This window comes from Camelus dromedarius, chromosome 12 (genome assembly GCF_036321535.1).
Source record: "Camelus dromedarius isolate mCamDro1 chromosome 12, mCamDro1.pat, whole genome shotgun sequence".
Lineage (NCBI taxonomy): Eukaryota > Metazoa > Chordata > Mammalia > Artiodactyla > Camelidae > Camelus > Camelus dromedarius.
This window is the reverse complement of record NC_087447.1, coordinates 56,570,724-56,591,423: the sequence shown is the minus strand read 5'-3', so window position 1 is coordinate 56,591,423 and position 20,700 is coordinate 56,570,724. Positions and strand designations below refer to the sequence as shown.

General features: G+C 38.7%; 1 protein-coding gene across 20 annotated transcripts in view; it reads left to right on the top strand.

Moving 5' to 3' along the window:
* The window catches only part of DLG2 (discs large MAGUK scaffold protein 2), a 1,729,700-nt gene that overhangs the window by 1,181,081 nt on the left and 527,919 nt on the right, over positions 1-20,700 (top strand). For all 20 annotated transcript variants that reach the window (XM_031460460.2, XM_031460461.2, XM_031460455.2 and 17 more), the window contains one exon: positions 3,550-3,674. In XM_031460460.2, the coding sequence (XP_031316320.1) occupies positions 3,550-3,674 (125 nt within the window). The remainder of the gene's footprint in view (positions 1-3,549; positions 3,675-20,700) is intronic.

Sequence of the window (20,700 nt, the reverse complement as noted above, 5' to 3'; positions counted from 1 at the left end):
TGGGAAAACACTTTAAATAATTTCTGGAGCTGAATTCAGATGAACCTCTTCTAAGGAACCACGGTGACTGGCCAGGCCCAGCTGGTAGCCTGGTTTTAATTGAAACACAAAAGCTTTGGGGAATCCTTGTCACCAGAACACAGATCCAGTTAGACTCTGTCTCTACCTGCCTCTTTTTGCTGTACATTCTATTATTCATTCATTTCTTTCCTCAGAGTGGATTTGAAGGCAGGGGCATGTATATTAGAAATGCCAGAGTCACTGTATGCTTCATACTGGAGTCAGTTCTAAAAACAATGGTTGAATGTTTGCTAGGTTATCATCAAAGCTATTACTTCAAAGATCTATGAATTCATACAATAAGGTTTTAAAAACACATCAGTGACCGACTCCCCCCCCCCCCCCGCCAAGGTTCCTATAGCATTCCTTTTCTTTTTTTTCCATTGGCAAGAGCAGTTTTCCTACCAGTGTAGCTAGAGATCCAGAAGAACCCTTTTAAGTCATCCAGTTTAACCTCCCACTAGACAGTCCTCCATGTCCAGCATCCAGCCAGCTGCCCACTGAGTGAAGGCTTCTCCCTCCTTTGCAGCGCAGCCTGTTCCCAATTTGAACAGCTCTGTCTCACCATTTATCCTTCAGCTGAGCCACGATTTGAAGCCCTGGGCTTTCCATTTTCATTCTTGGAGCCACACAGAACAAAATGACTTCTACTTCTGTATTATATCCCTTAACACAGTGTGGACTTGTATTGTGTCCTTTCTGAGGCTTCCCTTTAGAACTTGAATATTCTCAGTAAACTTGTTGGCTCGTTCATTCTTCAAATATTTAATGAGCAGTACTGTGTGCCACCCAAGGCACCAAGAAACAGAAGAATGACACAGTTCCTGCCTTCTTTAAGGTCAGTTTGAAGGAAAGGTAGATTCATAAATACATAATTTCAAAATAACACAGTTCATGGCATAACTAAGCACAGAAATTTATGAAAACTCAAAAGAGGAGTGATTTACCCAATGAAGAGGAGTTGGGGTAGTCATTTAATATTTTCTGGAGCAGATGCCATCTGAGCCATCGAGGGGGAGACAGGAAGGTTCTGGTGGAGAAAGCCAGATGAGTAAAAGCCGAGAGATGAGTTATCCTGTGGGCTGTGCGGGAAAGAGCCAGCAGATAGATTCAGTGTTCCCAGGGCTAAAGGGTAAAGCTAGAAATAAAGGAGATAACAGTTAAAAGCTAAATCATGAATATTTTCCTCAAATGACAAAGTTTTGTGTGCCCACTCGAAAAATGTGGATATTATCAGGAGAAAACAGTGGAATATCTCCCAGTCTCTGATTCCCTTCTCCCTACCCCCCATTAATGAAGAAATCATTCTCCCTGAGGTGCCACCTCTAGTAAAACCAATATACTTCAATGGATGTTCTTGGAGCTAGACCCAAATTATACTGAAGAGGCTCATCTACCCATCCTTTCTTCTAAAACCTAAGATTTTATAAAAATGGCCTCATAAGTTGCCTAACTACTGTCTTGTTGGCTGTATACGTGACGGTGTAGTTGAGGTTATACAATGAAAAGGAACTGATAACCAAATGCCAAACTATCACTGTCTTTTCGGCTCCGCCTTGAATTCCATGAAGGCAGGAATCACCTGTCTTAATCCCTACAGCCTTAGCTTCAAGACAGCCATGTGGGAGATACTCACACAATACCGCTACAGTCATCTGATGTCAGTAGGTACTTAAAACCAAAAATGAATTCACATACACTCTGCTCTGAAGAACCTCGTGATCAAGACTCATCTCACCCAATTCTCCCTGCTTTCTTCATTCCAGCCTTGTGTCTGTTTCTTGGACCTGGCATACCCTTTCTCACTTCAGGGATTTTACGTTTGTCCTTCTCTCTGCCTGGAACATTCTGTCCTCCTCTCCGCCTCCCACCCTGACAGCCTTGAAAGTAACAAACTGCTCTTGACCTTCGGGAAGAGTCCCTCTGTTTGGCTCCCCTGTAGCCACTCCTGCCCTCGGCACTTGCCCTTCGTCTGCCTCATAAACTGATGTGTTCACTGCTGTAGCTCCAGGGCTTAGTCCGGTGCCAGGCACAGAGCTGATGTCTAATGAGTCTTAAATAAATTTATGATTTGACTAAGTGATAACTCTGTTCAGTGAACATTGGAATTTTTTCGAAGAACAAACAGAATTAGAAGTCAGAAGTACAAAGAGAGGATTTTTAGTGGCGTGTGGTTGAATTATTAACTTCAGCCTTTCAGTGTATTATAATTGTGAAAACAACCCCCTGAAATTCAGACTTTTATTAATTCAGTCAATAAAACTTGCTCAGCATTACCTTGACATTTGCAGTGGCAGCATAACTGTCAGGGGATAGCTGGTTTTTTACTTTAACATTGAACTTTTTTGACTAATTGACTGCCCTAATTAATTTTTCTGGATTAACTACTAAATTCTTATTCCTCATTTCTTTTTACTCAAGAGCAGAGCTTAATCAAGTGGTTGTATATTTAGTAAGCTATATTCGTTGTAAAAGTGTGTAGAAAAATTAAATATCCAGTGACAGGGGACTGGTTAAATAAATGGCCTTGGTGAAATATTATTTAGTCATTTAAATGGATAATTATAAAGACTATGTAGCTATGTGGAAATGGCTTAAAGTATAATGTGAGTTAGGAAAAAAATGGAACACAGTGTGGAAACATAATGTAGCCATGGAAATGGACATTAAAAAAGGAATATGAAAATAAGAAATAAGTATGATGGTTTGTGAATCTGGGGGAGATTTTTAATTATGTGTTATATACAAATTTTAGAGGGTTATATATACATTGGATGTCAATTACTGTAGTCTGCAAGATAAGTATGAAAGCTTTATTAGAATATAAACTATTCAGATTTACATGTTGCAACAATATTGCATTCCTTGTTAGTATCTACTGCAAATTAAAACCTGTTTATTACAGAAAAGTGTCTCACATTTGCTATGAGTTTAGAAGAGGTCCCTGCCTTCTGAAGTCAAAGTTCCTTGTTAATAGGAACACATTTCTTTGATGGATAAGCAATATTAGAGCAACAGTACCAGAAATAGCAGAATGAAAACACCCAAATTTCACTACTCCACTAAATCAAATATTTTCACGTAACTCATTTCCTTGCAGTCTTTTTCATGGGTATGTGTAATTTTTACATTTGGCACTAATGATTTTTTGCATCTTCTCATGTAATATATTACACAGTTAGGATGCTTTTATTTCCTACTTCATAATGATCATTTTAATTGCTGAAAAAGGAGGCATTTCTTAGAAGCAAAAATATAAGACCCTTTGAAAAAGCAAAAATGTAAGGCCCTTGAGTTCTTGCAGTGCAGGGACAAACCTGAGTATTTTTCCTGACCTTCCTTTGTCTGCTGACCGTGCACTTTATAGCTTTGCATACAAGGCTGTTATCACCTGATTTCCATTTGAGTAGTAAGATGATAACACACACTACGGGGAACTAGGTTTAGGTGACAGCCATATCATTTAATGTCTACTTATTGTTTCTGCAGGGGAATTCTGGCCTGGGATTCAGTATTGCTGGAGGGACAGATAATCCCCACATTGGAGATGACCCTGGCATATTTATTACGAAGATTATACCAGGAGGTGCTGCAGCAGAGGATGGCAGACTCAGGTAAAGATCTGAAATGTTAGAATTATTTGGAAAGTAAATCTGCCACATCTCTAAGATATGCTTGTGCCTTTGGAGAATAATAATTCTACAAAAGTTCTGTATTTAAAAGAGAAGGCTGTCAAAGCAAGCTTTCTCAAATGACTTTCCAGATCTCCTGTTACTTACTGAATTTCAGCTAGTATTTAATTTGTGTTTGTTACGGCGTCTACATTCCACATTGGACCAGGCGCTGTGAGTAAGGGATGCAGATGTATCTTTTGTTCCCTGGTGCCTCCAGTCTTGTTAGAAAGAATACTATGAGCTGATGAGGAAATAGTAAAATGTGTAGAAAGCAATGTACTGTAAGTAGCATTAGCAAATGAATGCAATTTTATACACCTTGTGTGTATTCTTGGATTCAGCAACCATTTACAAGGGCTTTCTGTAGGAGTTTGGACAGAAAGAGTCTAAAAAACTATTCCATATGAAGAGTCTAGTCCTAAAAATAATTTAAGATTTTACTAACCGTACCCACCTGAACGAGAACACAGAGGGAGAAAGAGCAGGTGGCCCCAGCAAAGAAGGAAATCAGCTTGTCTTGGATGAAGAACACAAGGTGAGTTTAGGTAGGTGGAGTGGAGCCAGATCTTGCTCAGGATAGAGGAAGAGTAGCTTCAGCCAGGGCCCCTCTCTTTAAAGAACTGAAGATCAGGGAGAGGGTGTAGCTCAGTGGTAGAGTGTGTGCTTAGCATGCACGAGCTCCTGGGTTCAATCCCCTGTACCTCCATTAAAAATACTAATAAAAAGATAAAGAACTAAAGATCATTTTGCAAAATAAGAGTCACTCACAGAGTGCACTTAGTGAATAATGTAAAATTCTTTCAGGGATCGAAACACTAACTAAAGGCATTGTAGATTGGACAATGAGGAGAGATTTCCCTGGGGAGGAAAATGTGTCTTAATGTTATTTTAGCACCTCTATGGGACTGTAAGTCTCCCAGGCCAAGCAGTTATATAGAGAGAAGGATCAATAAATTCTTGCTGAATATATGAGAGAGTTGTTGGGTGAATGAATTAGTGAACCAAATGAGAAAAGGACAGAGGATAAACTGATGAGTAGGGGGAGGGAGGGTAGCACAGAGCAAACCTGGAGGTGAGAATGCTTTTAGCTTGCATGGAACCACACTGAAAACCTTGACCTAAGTGGAAGAAACGTGAGCTTCATAGCCCTTTTTCAGTCTGCTCTTTCACTGAGCATGAATAAGCTGGCTTACTGCTTCTCTTATAAAACAGCCAAGGACACTTTTTCCCCATCTAACTGGTCTGATGCGGTGATTACTTTTGACAGCTGCGTCTTTGCAGCTTCTGAAGGAAGATAACCCTTTTTTTTTCAGGTACATCTGCATCTCCTATCAAAAAAGAGAGAAATGAGTGACACTCCCACAGGAAACACACACTTTTTGACAATAGAATTTTCAGGCTGAATTGACTGAATTAATTTCTGAGTGAGGAAGTATCCATGCTGCAGAGTGAGAGGTTAGAAACAGATGCCGTGTAATTCTAGGAGTCACGGTGGGGATAGTGTTTGCCGATGTTGGGTCCTGGAGAAGCTCCATTGTAAAAGTTTAGAAATAGAGCTAGAGTTAGAGAAAAATTCAGAAATTTGTCGGCTGTCACCATTATTTCATATCACTCTTTACCTAGAAGTAGGGGAACTTTTGCCTTAGCCAAATTTTGGCTCTAGGCTTCAGATAAAATAGGCTTTGTGTTACGTGCTTGTTCTACAATTAAGAATGAAAAGTGGCATCTCTTAGAGTGCCACCACTCTTTGCCCTCAAGCATGGGTGACAGTCTCATGCCTACAGAGATAAAAGGGAATTCTGCTGTGCTAACAGCATCATTCAGTAGTTGTAAAGAGAATAATCACAATGAGAGCTAACACTGATTGAGCTTTTATCACGTGTGGAGCATTGTGCTAAGATAGGTAGGTATGTAGATAGGTAGGTGGGTGGATGGATGGATGGACAGACAGATAATCTAAATAGAGATGCAGATACACAGACACACACAGACGCACAATCTTGTGTATACTTACAGCAGATATATAAAGTAGGTACAGTTATTTTGGCCATAATATTTTGCACTCGGGAAATTAAAGGTTAAATATTTTAAGAAGGTCACTTATCTAGCTTTGAATACATTCCAAAAACTAGTCCTGAATGTCACTTGTGTACTCTCTAAACTCTCATTCAATAGCAGACTCCCCCTACATCATGTGGTCTCGGCCCAAAAAATCCCAAAGGTAAAGTTCTCACATTGTTAACGGGCAATGCTGAACATTACAGAATTTGTTAGTTTTCTACTGAGCCTCAGTTGTGTTTATTATGAACTGTACCCATCGGTCTTTGTTCTAGCTTTGTAGAGCCAGGGCCATGGCCCATGACTGTGTGTGTGAATATTGCCTCCTGAGGTTGTACAGTGAAAGACCTAAAAAACTCTGAACAGTGATCCTCACTGGAGCAACCAAATATACCAGCTCCCCAATCCACATCACAGCCTTGTGCCTGTGTGGGGACAGCTTTGGGGTGGGTCTCTGCTTCTTTTTAGTAGATCTTTGCTACTACCACTGAGATGATTTCCTACCTTACTCCTTCCTACCATGAACTTGAATGGCTTGGGGACATCTAAGAGTTCAAGAATAACACTCAGTTGAAAATCTGGCCATGTGACATTAAGGATAGATTTCAGAATTTACTAATTTATTTAGCACAAAGCCTACATATTACAGATGGGGAAACTGGGGCTTAGACAAGTGACTTATCCTGCGGCATAAACCGTTTGCAAGGTCTGCTTTATCTGGAATCCAAATGCCTTGACTCAAGTAATTAACATTCTGCAGTTGTCTTAAGTGGAAGTAACACCCAAGCCCATCTAGGAACTCTTTCCTCAGCGTGACAGGAACACTCTTTGAAACTGGATTGACAGTGCGTGAGGAGTATTTTCTGTTTCATCATTAGTCCTTATGAACATGGAAGCAACACATTACAATGAACTCTGGAAAGATGTAGGTTCTAATGTATGTACAGTAAGGAAACTGAGATGAGAGGTTAAGTAACTTAACATGATCGTACTGCTACTAAATGTCGGGGCCAAAATTTGAACCTAGGCAGCCTGGGTCTAATGTCCATGCATTTGTGTTGTTAGTTATACTGCAGTGAAAAAAAAAGACAGTTAAAAGACACCCTGTGGTGTGGTAAGCAGCATTCTAAAAATACCGCTCCTCAGGATCCCACACCCTAATCCACAGAGCCTGTGACTATGATGCACTGTTACTGCTGTGATTATACGACACTGCATGGCATAGTTGACGTTGAGATAGGGGGAGTATTCAGATGAGCCTGGTCTAATCACATGAGCCCTGAAAGTGGAGAGCTTTCTCTGGCCTGTGGCAGAAGAAGTCAGAGAGATTCAAAATCTGTGAAGTATTTGACACTGTTCCTGGTTTGAAGATGGAGGAGGCCACATGAGAGAGTATGAGGATGGCCTCCAGGAACAGAAACAGTCCCAGTGCCAGCCAGCGAAGAACCAGGGCTCTCCATCCCACAACCACAAGAAGCTGCATCCTGCCGCAACCACATGAGCTTGGAAGAAGCCCCTGGGCTCCAGATGAGAATGTAGCTTAGCTGATACCCAGATTGCAGCCCTGTCAGAACCCTAACAGAGATTCTAGCCACACTGTGCCAGACTTCTGACTTATACAAACAGTGAGCTAATAAATAAGTATCGTTTTAAGTTGCTAAATTTGTGCTAATTTTATAAAGAGCAACAGAACACTAATATATACATCATTCTAGGAATTCTTAGTTCATTATGAAAAGCCTTCCTGTGTATGTTCAGTCACACCCAATGTAAAGTGAATGTGCAGGCTTGAGACACAGACGAAGTGAGATGTGACTTTCCTCCTAGTTAGATCAGGCCCCAACCTGAGCTCAGGTCTCAGTGGTTGCCCCAGATGAAAGATGTAGGAGGAAGAACATAGTATTTGGAATCAGAGGATCTGGATTTCAAGTTCTACTTTCTAGCTAAGTGACCGTAGACTTCTTCTCAAGCTCTCTGTAACCCAGTTCCCTCACTGGTAAATTGGAGATAGGAGCGTATATCTCAGGAAGCTGAGGTAAGGATTAAATAAAATAATGAGTGTGAAAGAGTTGTGTAAAATTCAAAGGCCCCAGTCTGCAGAGCCAGCCGTTTAACAGAAAACTGAGCTTGAGCCACAAGTGTGAGGCAGCCAGGAAGGGACCCTTAAGGATGACACGATTCTAAGATGCCCCTCAGTGTATTACACATCCTTGTGTAATTCCTTCCCCTTGAGTGTGGGTGGGAACTGTAGGAACTGTGAGTATGGTGGGACAGCACTCCCATGATAGTATTACTTTATATGGCAAAAGAGATTTCACGGATGTAATGAAAGTCCCTAATCAGTAGACTTTGAGTTAATCGAAAGGGAGATTATCCCTTGTCAGCTTGATGTAATCCAGTAAGCACCTTAAAAGTACAGAGATCATCTTGCTGGCCTGGATAAGACAAACTTCCGTGTTGTGAAAGGATCCAGAAGGGATCCACTTGGCAAAGAGCTGAGGGCAGCAATCCCCAGCCTGCAGCTGGAAGATGGGAGCTGTCAGTCGCACAGCTGAGTTCCACCAATAGCCACATGAGCTCGGAAGAGGACCCCAAGCTCCTGAACGAATGCAGTTCGGCTGACACCTTGACTGCAGCCTTGTGGGACCCAGAGTAGAGGACTCCGCTAAGCTGTGCCCAGACTGCTGACCCACTGAAACTCTGAGATAACAAATATATGTTGCTTTAAATTGCAAATAGTGTGGCAACTGGTCAAGCAAAAGCGAAAAAACATAATACGGACTCTGTGGCATTCTGGACTCTGAAATTCACGTAGGCCAAACTGCAGACTAGCCTGCCCCTGGAACTTTAAATAACTGACATTTTAAATAAAGCATTTTAAATAACTGACAATCGTTTGGAAGACATTGTTGACCTTGTTTCTCATAAATTCCTTAGAATATATTCCTAGCAGTAGAATTTCTGCACCAAAAAGTATGAGCAGTATAAAGAACTTTGATACATATTGCTAAATTTCCTTCCAAACCGACTGTACCATATTTTACCTCTGCCAACAGTGTTGGAGAGGGCTTGTTTTACAGTCAGGCATTAGCATTTCATGTGCTTGCACATACGTGATTTTGGGCTGTTTACCAAGGCAAACAGTGGTATATTTCCTTGCTTTGTTTGTGTTTATTTGAATAACAGAAAGATTGGACTTTTGAAAAATGTAACAAGACATTCATATTTTTCATTCTAGAAGTAGTCATTAAAATTTGATAGTATTACCTATCTTTAAGAACATTTTTGGAAGAACAGTAGATTTTCTTTCATAGCAAAATAGATAATATTTCCATGCTTTGAAGAATGATTTTTATTTCAACTTTTGTATCGGAACCATAAAAATGCCCTCTGTGTGGCTCCAAGTCCCAGGATTGCTGAGGATCAATATTGATCTGTCATCCTGGGGAAGAGCTATCACATGACAGCCTCCACGTGGCAATGCAGCAATGACATTTTACACAACAGTGCATTTATTAAACCCATCCACAGCACAAAAGCAGCATGTAGTAGCAGGCAGAAGAGATGGCTACTCGCCAGTTTCCTGACAAGTGACGCAATTTAATCTCTTAGCCCTCAGCACAATCATTTCTACTCCCAGACAAGATGGGAAAAAAAAAAGTTTTCGTTAAGTCCATTGCTTCATTTGTTCCTCCTGTGTCTGTTTACAGGTAAGGCTGGCTTTGTCCTTAAAAAGCCAACACAACATGCATATTGATTTTGAACAGGAATGTTATTGTTCATACTGAGGTTAGACTATACTGACTAAAGATTAAGAGATCAGGGACCACTGTATCAAGAACCAACTCCTGTGTGTAAACTACAACACTGTCCTTTTGGCTGTCATTTGACAATTCACTCTATTGCTTTTTCAGTAATTTACACCCATTAGCTGACTAGTAATTTTAAAACAATAATATGAGGGGGAAAGAGAGGCAAAGGAGAAGAAAAGGGGTGATCATCAGGAGATGAAGACGTCATATAACTTGGAAATGGAGAAGACAAACCTAAACCTAAATTTTTCTGGGGCAGTGAGAAGCATTAATATAACAAAGGGAGCAAATTCTAAGTATCACAGTCTGAAATAGTTCCAAGACTCACTTTCTGACTGTTTAAGGAAATAAAAGATTTCCAGTTAAGTGAAACAGCATAAGAGATTGCAAAATCCTTAGAGTACCTCTCCACCTTGAAACTTGCATCATCTGAATGATGACAAACACCTTATCAAGTCCAACATGTCAAATTCCACCAAAAATGTAGTTGTTGCACCAGATGACTATGATGATGCTAAATTTTCTGTTTCAAGACAGAGACTTTCAGTGTCTTCAAAACCGTGTGAACTTTTCTTCCATTATTGTTTTGAGGCTAAAGCAGTACATAAGCCCAATTGTTGCCTTGAACAAGATAATCTTCATGAGAAGGGAGATTTCATTATCCAGTGCAAATTACAGCAGCATTCTCCTTAGAAAAAAAAAGTGTGATTGGAATCTCAGTGGGCTCATTCTTAAAGGTAATTTCCTTCCATCTCTACCCACATAATGAAAAGGGTAAGAGAGAATAGTCATCTGTCCTTTGATTTCTTCTGTCAATACTATCAGCCCTAATAAAATCAATAAGCAAGTAGTTCCATTGTGGCTGGTAATGACAAGTCCTCAGCAATGTAGAATTACAGGAAAACTGCTAAACAAGAATAATAATTTCGACTATGCATCTGGTAGAATGCCAGGTACCCAGGTGCAGTCTTTCAAAGCTAGAAAGTCATATTCAGCAGTTTCCCTATTTTGGTCGACTGTTACAGAATCTCGTAAGAGAAGTCTCTCTATGGGTTAAATGAAATAGCTTTTTGGCAAACATGTCGCCCTCTTTTTTTTTTTTAAACAAATTTTACCAAGATTTCTGGATATCCACACACAAAAGAATTAAGTTGGATACCACCTCATACCATACACAAAAATTAACTCAATATGAGCCATAGACCTAAATATAAGATCTAAAACTATAAAACTCTTAGAAGAAAACATAGGAATAAATCTTTGTGACCTTGGACTAGGCAGTGCTTTCTTATTATAACATCAAAAACAAAACTGATGAATTGAACTAGGATAGTCTCCCTATTTTAAAATTCTTAATTTAACCACATCTGTAAAGTCTCTTTGGCCTAAAATATAACATACTCATCGGTCAGAGATGAGGACTTGGACTTCCTTGAGAGGCTATTATTAAGCCTATCACAGATTTGAATAAATATTTCTTTAAAGAAGATATAAAAATAGCCCCCAAAAAAGATGTTCAACATTATTATTCATTAGTGGATTGCAAATCAAAACTACAATATGGTAATACTTCACACCCAGTAGGATGGGTATAATCAAAAAAGATAGATAATAACAGATGTTAGCCAGGATATGGAGAAATCGCAACTCACCATACACTGCTGGTGGGAAGGTAAAATGGTGCAGCCACTTTAGGAAATAGTCTGGCAGTTTCTCAAAAGATAAAAGTTACCACATGAACAACAAATCTACTTCAAAGAATATACCCAAAGAGAATTGAAAATATATGTCCTTACAAAAAAACTTGTATGAGAATTTCATAGCAACATTATTTATAATAGCCATAAAGTAGAAACAATGTAAATGTCCATCACCGGATGAATGGACAAATAAATTGTGGTATATTCACACAGTGGAATATCATTCTGCCGTGAAAAAGGTGAAATTCTGATGCATGCTACATCATCAATAAACCTTGAAACAGTGTTCTAAATGAAACAAGTCAAATACAAAAGGCTACATATTATACAATTTTATTTCTATGAGATACCCATAATAGGGAAATCCATATAGGTAAAAAGTAGACTAGTGGTTGCCAGGGGCTGATAATGAGTATGGGATTTGGACATGATGAAGATGATCTAAAATTAGATAGTGCTATGATTGCACAAGTCTGTGAATGTACTAAAAGTCACTGAATTGTACAAGGGCAAGTCTTTTTAAATTGAAGTATGGTTAATGTACAATATTACATTAGTCTCAGGTGTACAGCAAAATGATTCAGTACACATATATATATGTACATACGTATATTCTTTTTCAATTCTTTTTTATTATAAGCCACTGTAAGATATTGAATATAGTTCTCTGTGCTATATAGTAGGTCCTTGTTGTTTATGTATTTTATATATAGTAGTGTGTATATTTAATACTAAACTCCTAATTTGTCCCTACCTCTTCCTTTCCCCTCTGGTAACCATAGTTTATTCTCTATATCTGTGAATCTATTCCTGGTTTGTAAATAAGTTCATTTGTATCATTCTTTTTTTAGATTCCACATATAGGTGGTATCATATAGTATTTGTCTTTGTCTGATTTACTTCACTTAGTATGATAATTTCTAAATCCATCCATGTTGCTGTAAATGGCATTATTTCATTCTTTTTTAAGGCTGAGTAATATTCCATCTTTGTGTGTGTGTCTGTGTGTTTATGTATGTGTATATATACCACATCTTCTTTATCCAGTCATCTATCAATGGACATTTATATTGCTTTCATGCCTTGGCTATTGTAAATAGTGCTCCTGTGAACATTGGGGTCCATGTATCTTTTCGATTTATAGTTTTCTCCAAGTAAATGCCCAGGAATAGGATCGCTGGGTTGTATGGTAACTCTATTTTTAGTTTTTTAAGGACCCTCCATACTGTTCTTCATAGTTGCTATGCTAATTTATAATCCTACCAACAGTGTATGAGGGTTCCTTTTTCTAAAAAAGACAAATTTTAAAGTACATGAATTATAGCTCTATGAATGTGTTATAAAAATATCCATAAATCTGTTATAAAAAATATTCAGTCATTCTTTTCTGCCATAAAGTATTCATTCTTATTTAAAAATCTAAAAAAATATTTCTAGTTTCAGAAAGCTCACGACTTCTTCATATTGCTGTCAAGATACAGGTATAATTCATCTGAAGTTCCATTATTTAGGAAAGTTCTTGAATCTATTCACCAAGTAGAGAATACCTTTGGTTTGGGCTCCATGCCTGTATAGTCTGAGTCATCTCTGAAGTAGGCAACTATTATATGATGCTCCCTTTTCCTAGACAAAGTTGCAGATATTTGACCTTGTGTCCCAGCTGCTAAAATATCAATAATTTATAAAAATGATCTGATAAGTAAAGTTTATATTTTCAAAAGCCAAAACAAATCACTGAAGTACATTAAAAGTTAGGAGGGTTAATTCAGACTGAGTTTTTTTAAGGTCCAATTATCCAAATATACTTAAGGAAGAAAAGAACATACCAATTCCTGGCAAAGAAACAGTAGGATTATTAAAGCATAGATGTGGTAATTCATATCCCTTAAGATTGATTCCATGAGGCTCTGAATATTCTGATTTAATTCTAGTCCCTGCTTTATGTATAGGGAGCAATTTCTAGCTTTATTTGTAGGTCTAGACCCAAATTTCCAGTTCAGACTGAAAGTTAACAAGGTGCACTGCTCGAGTGAAGATGAGAGAGAGACCTGAGGCTCTCTGCCACGAACTAGCTCTGAGACTTTGGGAAGGTTACACAGCCTACTTAACCTTTGCGTCTTTCTCCATAAAGTGAGTATAATACAGGATCTTTGGAAATTTTCAGTTTTAAAATCAAATTCTGGTCATTTGACTTTTGTTGACAGTCTGAGACATTCAGAATATACTATCATAGCCAGGAAACCAGCCTCTTGTTTTGATTAAATTCGTAGCTCTAAGAACATGCAATCTTCATTACATTCCTGTAGCAAAGAGCAGATTACAACGTTACATGCTGATAAGGCATTTGTTATTATTTATTTCTAATAGTTTTCCAAGAAGGAAAGCTATTTTCTAATATTCTAAAGCTGTATTTGATTTTGATTTTAGCAAATAGCTCTTTGGGAGCCAGACCAAAACAAAATGGTTTGGGGGAAGAGGGGAAAGACACTCAAATTATCTCCTGGTTTCTAGTTTAATGGTAATCTCAGTTATTTTTGAGAATGGTTTTCCTGAACAGTTATAAATTATGTCCTTATTTAGAAAGGTCCAATAATGTGGTAAGCTTTGTGCAAGCATCAAGTCATAGCAAACTGACTTAACAGAAGCCAAAATCATAAATATATTAGAGCTACTCACTAGTCATTCAGTTCCTACTCAGGCTGTGGCAACAGCAAAGTGGAGACTTAAATATTATCTCCCAAGTGAGGTTTCTCTTCATGCTGCCCAGTCCAAACCCGGCAACCTTTACCCACAGGACATCCCTCCACCCTCCCACACCCCACAACTCACCCACCTCTGTACTTGCACTTTACATTCCTAGAGGAAGCTGAGGCTGGAAAGCCAGGTTAGAATTTAGAATTGTTAGACTCAGTTCTGCACCGGAAATTTCAGCACAGGGAGAGCAGGCCCCAGTCCCCAGCTCTCAGTCCCTCTCCCCCACCCTTATCTTCCTACTCCCAGCTCCTTCCTTCACCTTGAGGGCCGTGACACTACAATGTGCACGTCCAGGCTTCATCCACATCCTCTGCAAATAGCCGTCCTTTACCACTTTTGAGCCTCAGGTTGTACACAGAGCCTGCACCATTAACCCTGAGGAACTTGAACTTGAGAAAGAGGTCCACACAAGAACTAAAGTGGGCTGCAGTCAGGGAATTCCACAGTAGGTCTGTTGTGGGAGAGGGAGAGTTGACCCTAACTGCTTGCCTCCCCTTGGGTTTGTGGACTCCCCATGAAGTGACCATTAGTGAATATTAATTCTTCAAAGGTTAATTGGCAGATAGAACAAGGGAAATACGTTCTCTGAATTTTAGGGCCTAGTAAAAATAAAATGAATAGGATTTGTATCTTACTGGTAGAGTTCTTGGCTTTTAGGGTTTCTCATATTGTTTTGTGGTAGATTCTCTTGCCTGTTTATAGAGAATAAGTTTTCCTTTGTCTTAGTGATAACATATTTATTTGCTTTTGGTGACTTACCTTCTTGACAACTACATCTAAATCTCTAAGCCCCCTTCACATGGTGCCATTCTGCGTGTCTGAACTCTCATGTTACTTATTCTTTGTTTTCTATGACATCTAGCACTGTCCCTTACTCACAATAGACACTTAGAACTAGTAAGAGCTGCCACCCATTAAGCTTACTCCGTGAACTTCTGGAGGCTCAAAGAGGTTAAGCTACAAATGATTGAGCCAAAATTCTAATCCAGTCTGTTTGATTCCAAAATCCATGTTCTTTCCACCACAGCATGTGGCTGCAATTAACTGCAGATGAGGAACTGAACGTGTATTTAAGAATCTATGAAAATAGAGACCTACCGATATCCCATCTCATAGTGTTAAAAATTAAAAACGCAAACATACCTAAGTGACAGCCAAATTCTTTTGGCTCTTTGGGAAATTGGCATGTCACTATGCAACTTTATATGAGAAGATGATAAAGATAAATTGATTTTGGTTTTGAAGATAATGTGGTTCTCTGGTTAGAATGTAATGCATGTTCATTGCAGAAAATTTGGGAAGTATAGACATTTATAAAGTGACTTAGAATCGTTCATAATGGTGATCCATCACCACCAAAAGGATGTGCTCATTATGTTCCTTCATGTTCGGTGCATATTTTTATGTAGTTGAACTTTTCATCCTCCCTTTTTTCATTTAATATCATAACAGAGTCATTTCCATAAAAAAGTACTTTACAAACAGTTTAAATAGCTGCATAATTTCATGTCATATGGATATTTATTTAACTTTTACCTTATTTTGGATATATAAGTTGTTTATTACATTGCAGTGAACATTCTTGTGGAAGGGATTAAAAATCTGACAGATATTAGAGAAAACCAAGTAACTTATTCCCAGATCAGTTGTTACACACACAGTTGTGGGTTGGAAATGTTTGAAAATGGGCTCTAGGGCTCCTCATTTTCACAGTTTTACTTCTACTCTTTTTGTGTTTTTAAATCATGTACCAGAGGTTTCCTTTTACATCACAGTGGAATTAATTAAGGGCAACAGTTTTTACTTCCAGGCTTCCAGAGAGGTTAACATTCAGTGTCAGTGTAACTCCAACACTCTGAGCTAAGACAATGTACAAGTCAGCCTCAGGCAAGTGACCTAGAAATTGTCTGTAAAGATCCAGATGTTATCTGCATTCGGCCCAAATCATTTTTAGTTATGCAGGTTAGTCTGGTATTTAGAACACAAGCATCAGGACCACAGTTTATAACCTACAAATACCCTGCTCCTAATTAAAATGTTCGTATCATTTCCTTTCTCTTTCTCCCCTCTATTAACGCCTTTAAATATGACAGTCTAATTTAGCAGTAAATTATGAAAGGGAAAAGCAGACCATTAGCAGGAAAGAAAGCAATGCTTCCTTTCAGAAAACAATGAATTAAAGAATGAATTATTAGCTATTTTCTTTGTTCATGTTTGTATTATAATAAACATTGAATAAACTCTTTAATATTCATTATCCCAGATATATATTATAATAAAAATATATTTAATTTAGAGCTTCACTTAAGGGCTTTCTATTGACTAACCCATTGTGCTGGGTGTAAGAGTGCCCCAGCTGCCTTACGTGCCGGAAATTCATCTCCTCTGCACTTCCACTTCTCAGATGTTCAGGCTGGAGCATCCAACATGCAGATCTGAGTTAGAAAAGGGAATGGGCAGAGTCACTTTTCTGAGTGTGGGGAGTGAGAGGAGTAGTTTCAGCATTTTTCAGTCTAGTGGGGTACGAGGTCTTGAGTCTGCTGCTCTCACTGTCATCTCCTCCTGTGGCAAGTCACTGCAGCGGGGAAACTGAAGTGACAGGAAGTAAAGCAAGTATTTATTCAACTGACACTGAGTCTTCCATTTTACTCCTAGACTTTTGTGACCCATTTGTCTTGTAAATGTACACTGAGTGTTCTGCTGTGGATCAGACCCTTGGAGCTGAGAATAGAGTAGGAAAGAAGCAAAACAGAATCTGTGCTCTCTCTAGTGGAGCTTTCAGTCCTGTATAGCAATAAAAATACATTTAGAATCGAAGTGAGTGCTATGAAAGTGTTGCCAGTGACTAGGTTCTTGTCCCATAGAAGCAAGAATTCAGAGATGAGACATGGAGGTTAAGAAAGTAAAGGGGGGGTTTATTAAGGGATGGATAGTACACTGTCAAGGGGAGAGCGGGCAGGCTCAGGTGAGTGGCTGCCCTGAGTTTCTTTGACAAGTTTGTTACATAGGGTGTAAAAATGAATGGGCAGAATATTCATTGGGGAGGGAAGGGTTTGGGATCATATTCCCTGATTTCCATCCTAATTCCACCTTCCCGAAGGGAGGAGGGATTTTTGTCCTTATTTAGTCTGGATCAGAAGTGTCATGGTGTTGGTGCATGATGGGGTACTTCTAATCTGCAAGGCTAACTGTATTGAAATAAAGGCATAATGAGCAAAAGGTAACATTCGGACACTGGAGATTCCTGCCTTTTCCCACCTTTCTTTGTTGGCCTTCAGGCCACTTGTCACCCCAAAATGTGTGATCACTTATCAGCCCAAAGGTTCCTGCTTTTCTCTCTCTGCCAAGGGACCCCTGTTGTTTACATGATGTATGATTTCCTGCATTTGGCCCCGTGCCCCTCCTTTCTGCCCAGTTTCTGCCATTTGGCCTGTGTCCCCCTTTCTCTGCTCATATCTAGCTATCTGCCTGCTCTAACAGAAGGAAAATATCTAAGCTGTGAAAGGCTGTAATAGCGTGGTCTGATCTATTCTGGAGTATCCAAGGGAAGCCTTATAGGGAGGAGATATTTAAGCTGAGACATAAACGGTAAGCGTTAGCCAAGTAAAGGGCTGGAGGAATCTTCAGGCAGAGTAAACAGGTCCAAAGGCCAGAAGAGACATAAGGAAGAGGTCACTGGGACTAGAGCTGGTGAGAAAGGATGACAGGGACAAGATGCAAATGGAGAGATGGACATGAGAAAATAGGAAGTCATTTGTTCTTTATCCTTCTAAAAGCAATCTTTGTGTGTTTCAATGAGAAAATGGCTGAACTAAATTGTTATCTGTAAAGATCACTCTGGTTGCTGTGGGAGTCTGGTTTGGCTGACAAGGGCACATGCAGGGAGAGCAGCTTCAAAAGCTATCAGTAATTCAGGTGATAAATGATGGGAGCTTGGACTAAGATGCTGACAAAAAGATTGAGAGAAGTGGACAGATTTTGAAATATACCTAAGGGGTAAACTTGAAAAGGCTTAATGATTAATTAGAGTGGGGTGTGAGGAGAAGTTCTATTCTTTCAAATAAAGCATCAGTGGCTTCTTTGCCCCGGGCCCCATATCAGGTGCTGGGGATACAATATCCTTGATTTCACAGAGTTCACCATCTAGTAGAGTTATCAAGGGTGACTCTGAGCTATGGAGCATAACAATTGGCAGAGACTGGCAGAAAGACAGTTGGAACATAAGTTCTATTTTGGACAATATTAAGTTTAAGATGCCTGTGCGGAATTCAAGTGGAGATATCACATAGGCAGTTAAACATAGAGATTTGGAACTCTGAGAGATCTGGCTGGGACATAGTTATAAATGTTAAAAGCTAATGAAATTAAGAGATTGCTTCAAAAATGTGTACAATAGAAAGAGAGAACAACCTAGGACTAAGTTGAATTATTCTAAACTTTTTGCTATAAATCAGACCAAAGATTTTTAAACTAAATAATGCAAACCCCTTGTAGGACATGGAAAGATTTATGTAACTCCATTTCCAGATCTTTAATTTGACCTGCCCAAGAAGTAGGCTGCAGCTTCATACTGGTTCTTTTTTTGTCATTTTTCCATTTATAATTGGTCTTCTCCCATTTTACAAATGAAAGCTATAGACCTGCCCATTCCAAATCCTGCTGTGGCTCTGTATCCCACTTACTATTATGTACTATTTAGCACTGTTTTACTACTTACTTAACAGTACAGTTTTATGACTAGATGTAGATAACAATCTGAACTGTTGCTGCCTGGGATGAGAAAGTCAGTGTCTCTAAGTGATTGAGAAGTAAATCTTTTTTTTTTTTTTTTAAGTTACAAGGTTTCCCATTCTTTGCTCGCAACAAAATTTAAAAGCAGTTATCATCTGATAGATAATTAAAATAATTTTCTTGGTAGATCACAGGATTTGGGGCATGTAACTTGGAAGGAATTCAAAGTTCTCTTCCCATTCTCGTCTCCTCATTTATGTGGACAAAGTTATCTCAGCACTTTATTTGTAGAAGTGAAAACTAGGAATTCTGAATCTTGTCTCACTCTACCCTTGATTCATATTCATCAATGGAAACATAAGCCAAATTTTAAAAAGCTCTACCCACCCCATTAAGAAACAAATCCCCAATACAATTACATTTCCATTGACTTATAAATGGAAATTCATGGTTTCCATTTATAAGTTATTTTGATCAATCAATGTGTAATATTAGTAATCATAAGGCTAACTCAGTCAAGAAGAAATTTTTTTTAACATGTGGAGTCTTATAGGATATTTGAAAAATAAATCACAGGATTTATGTTTGTATACGCATTTCTGTTTGAAATAAGTATGTTACAGTGATCCATGTAAGATATCTAAAATAAATTAGGTTAAAACTCTGTGCAAGTAAAATGAAAACATAATTTCAAGGAGAAAGAAAAAATGTAAAATGTCCAAAGGCTAAAAAAAAGTCTTAATTTATATCTTGGTGATCATGGCTTTCAAATTATTATATCCTTACATTCCACTATATACATTTGAAATAATGATGTGACAATTAAAAGTAAAATTTTACAATTCACAATAGGCTAGAAATTATAGCCTTTGTTACTGTTTAAACTTATGAGGAAAAAAATTAGATGTCAACTTAAAGCATGGAAAAAACAAAGGATTTGGATTTTTTCTTGCTTCTGCTTTTTAAAGTATGAATATCAATAGATTGTAGGAAAACTAAAATGAGAATTTAAAAATGAGTGAGCAGAGTAGTAGGAAGAAAAGCAGAAGAGTCACAGAAGCCAGGAGAAGGTGCTTCACGGAGGGAGTGAGCACTGGCCTTAACATTGTTGTGAGATCAACTGAGATGAGGACAAAAGAGACTGCATTCAATTTGGCCAAAACTAGATTTCTGGTGAATTTAGTAGGAACATTTTCTATGTTTTTCTTGGTAGGGGCATTGGAGAGGACTCAGATTAGAATGGGATAAAGGGAGATGAGGGAGGAAGAAATAAGAGAATATATGTAAAAAGCTCTTTTAGTAAAGAGCTGGTCTGTGAAGAGGAAAGAGGTAGGACAGTAGCCAGGGGGAGATACCAGGTCAATGGAAAGCTTTGCAAAAGTGGGAGATACCGAGTATGTTTGAGTGTTCGGAGAATGGGTCAGCTAGAGAGAGTGGGTTTGAACATGCAGGATGTAAAGAGATAAAATGATTAAGTGAGGTCTTAAAGAAAATGTGAATTGATAGGCCTTGGTATCAGAAGAGACACTTCCTCCATTGCAATAGGGTGAGAGAGAACAGCATGGATTTGGATAGTTGGGTAGGCATGTGCGGGAAGTGATCTAGAAAAGGAAGGGTTTGGAGACTGTTAATTACAGGACAAAGGCTAACAAGCCCACCAGGCTGTTTGGAAGTCATGAATTTATAGTGACTCCCGCTATCCGTGGATTTTTCTCCAGCCTGACCCTGTTCAGTGGCTCTGAAAGAAAAAATGAGGAGAATGGAGGGTTAGATTCAATCAGGACTGAGGTTTTTGCAGACAATTCTAACAGAAGGACTAAGTGACAACAGCTCCTTGTCTTGTTTTCTTGCCATTTATCACTCCTGTTTATGCTGTTATAATTTTTTATTTCTGTCTCTTATCTGCTGTGT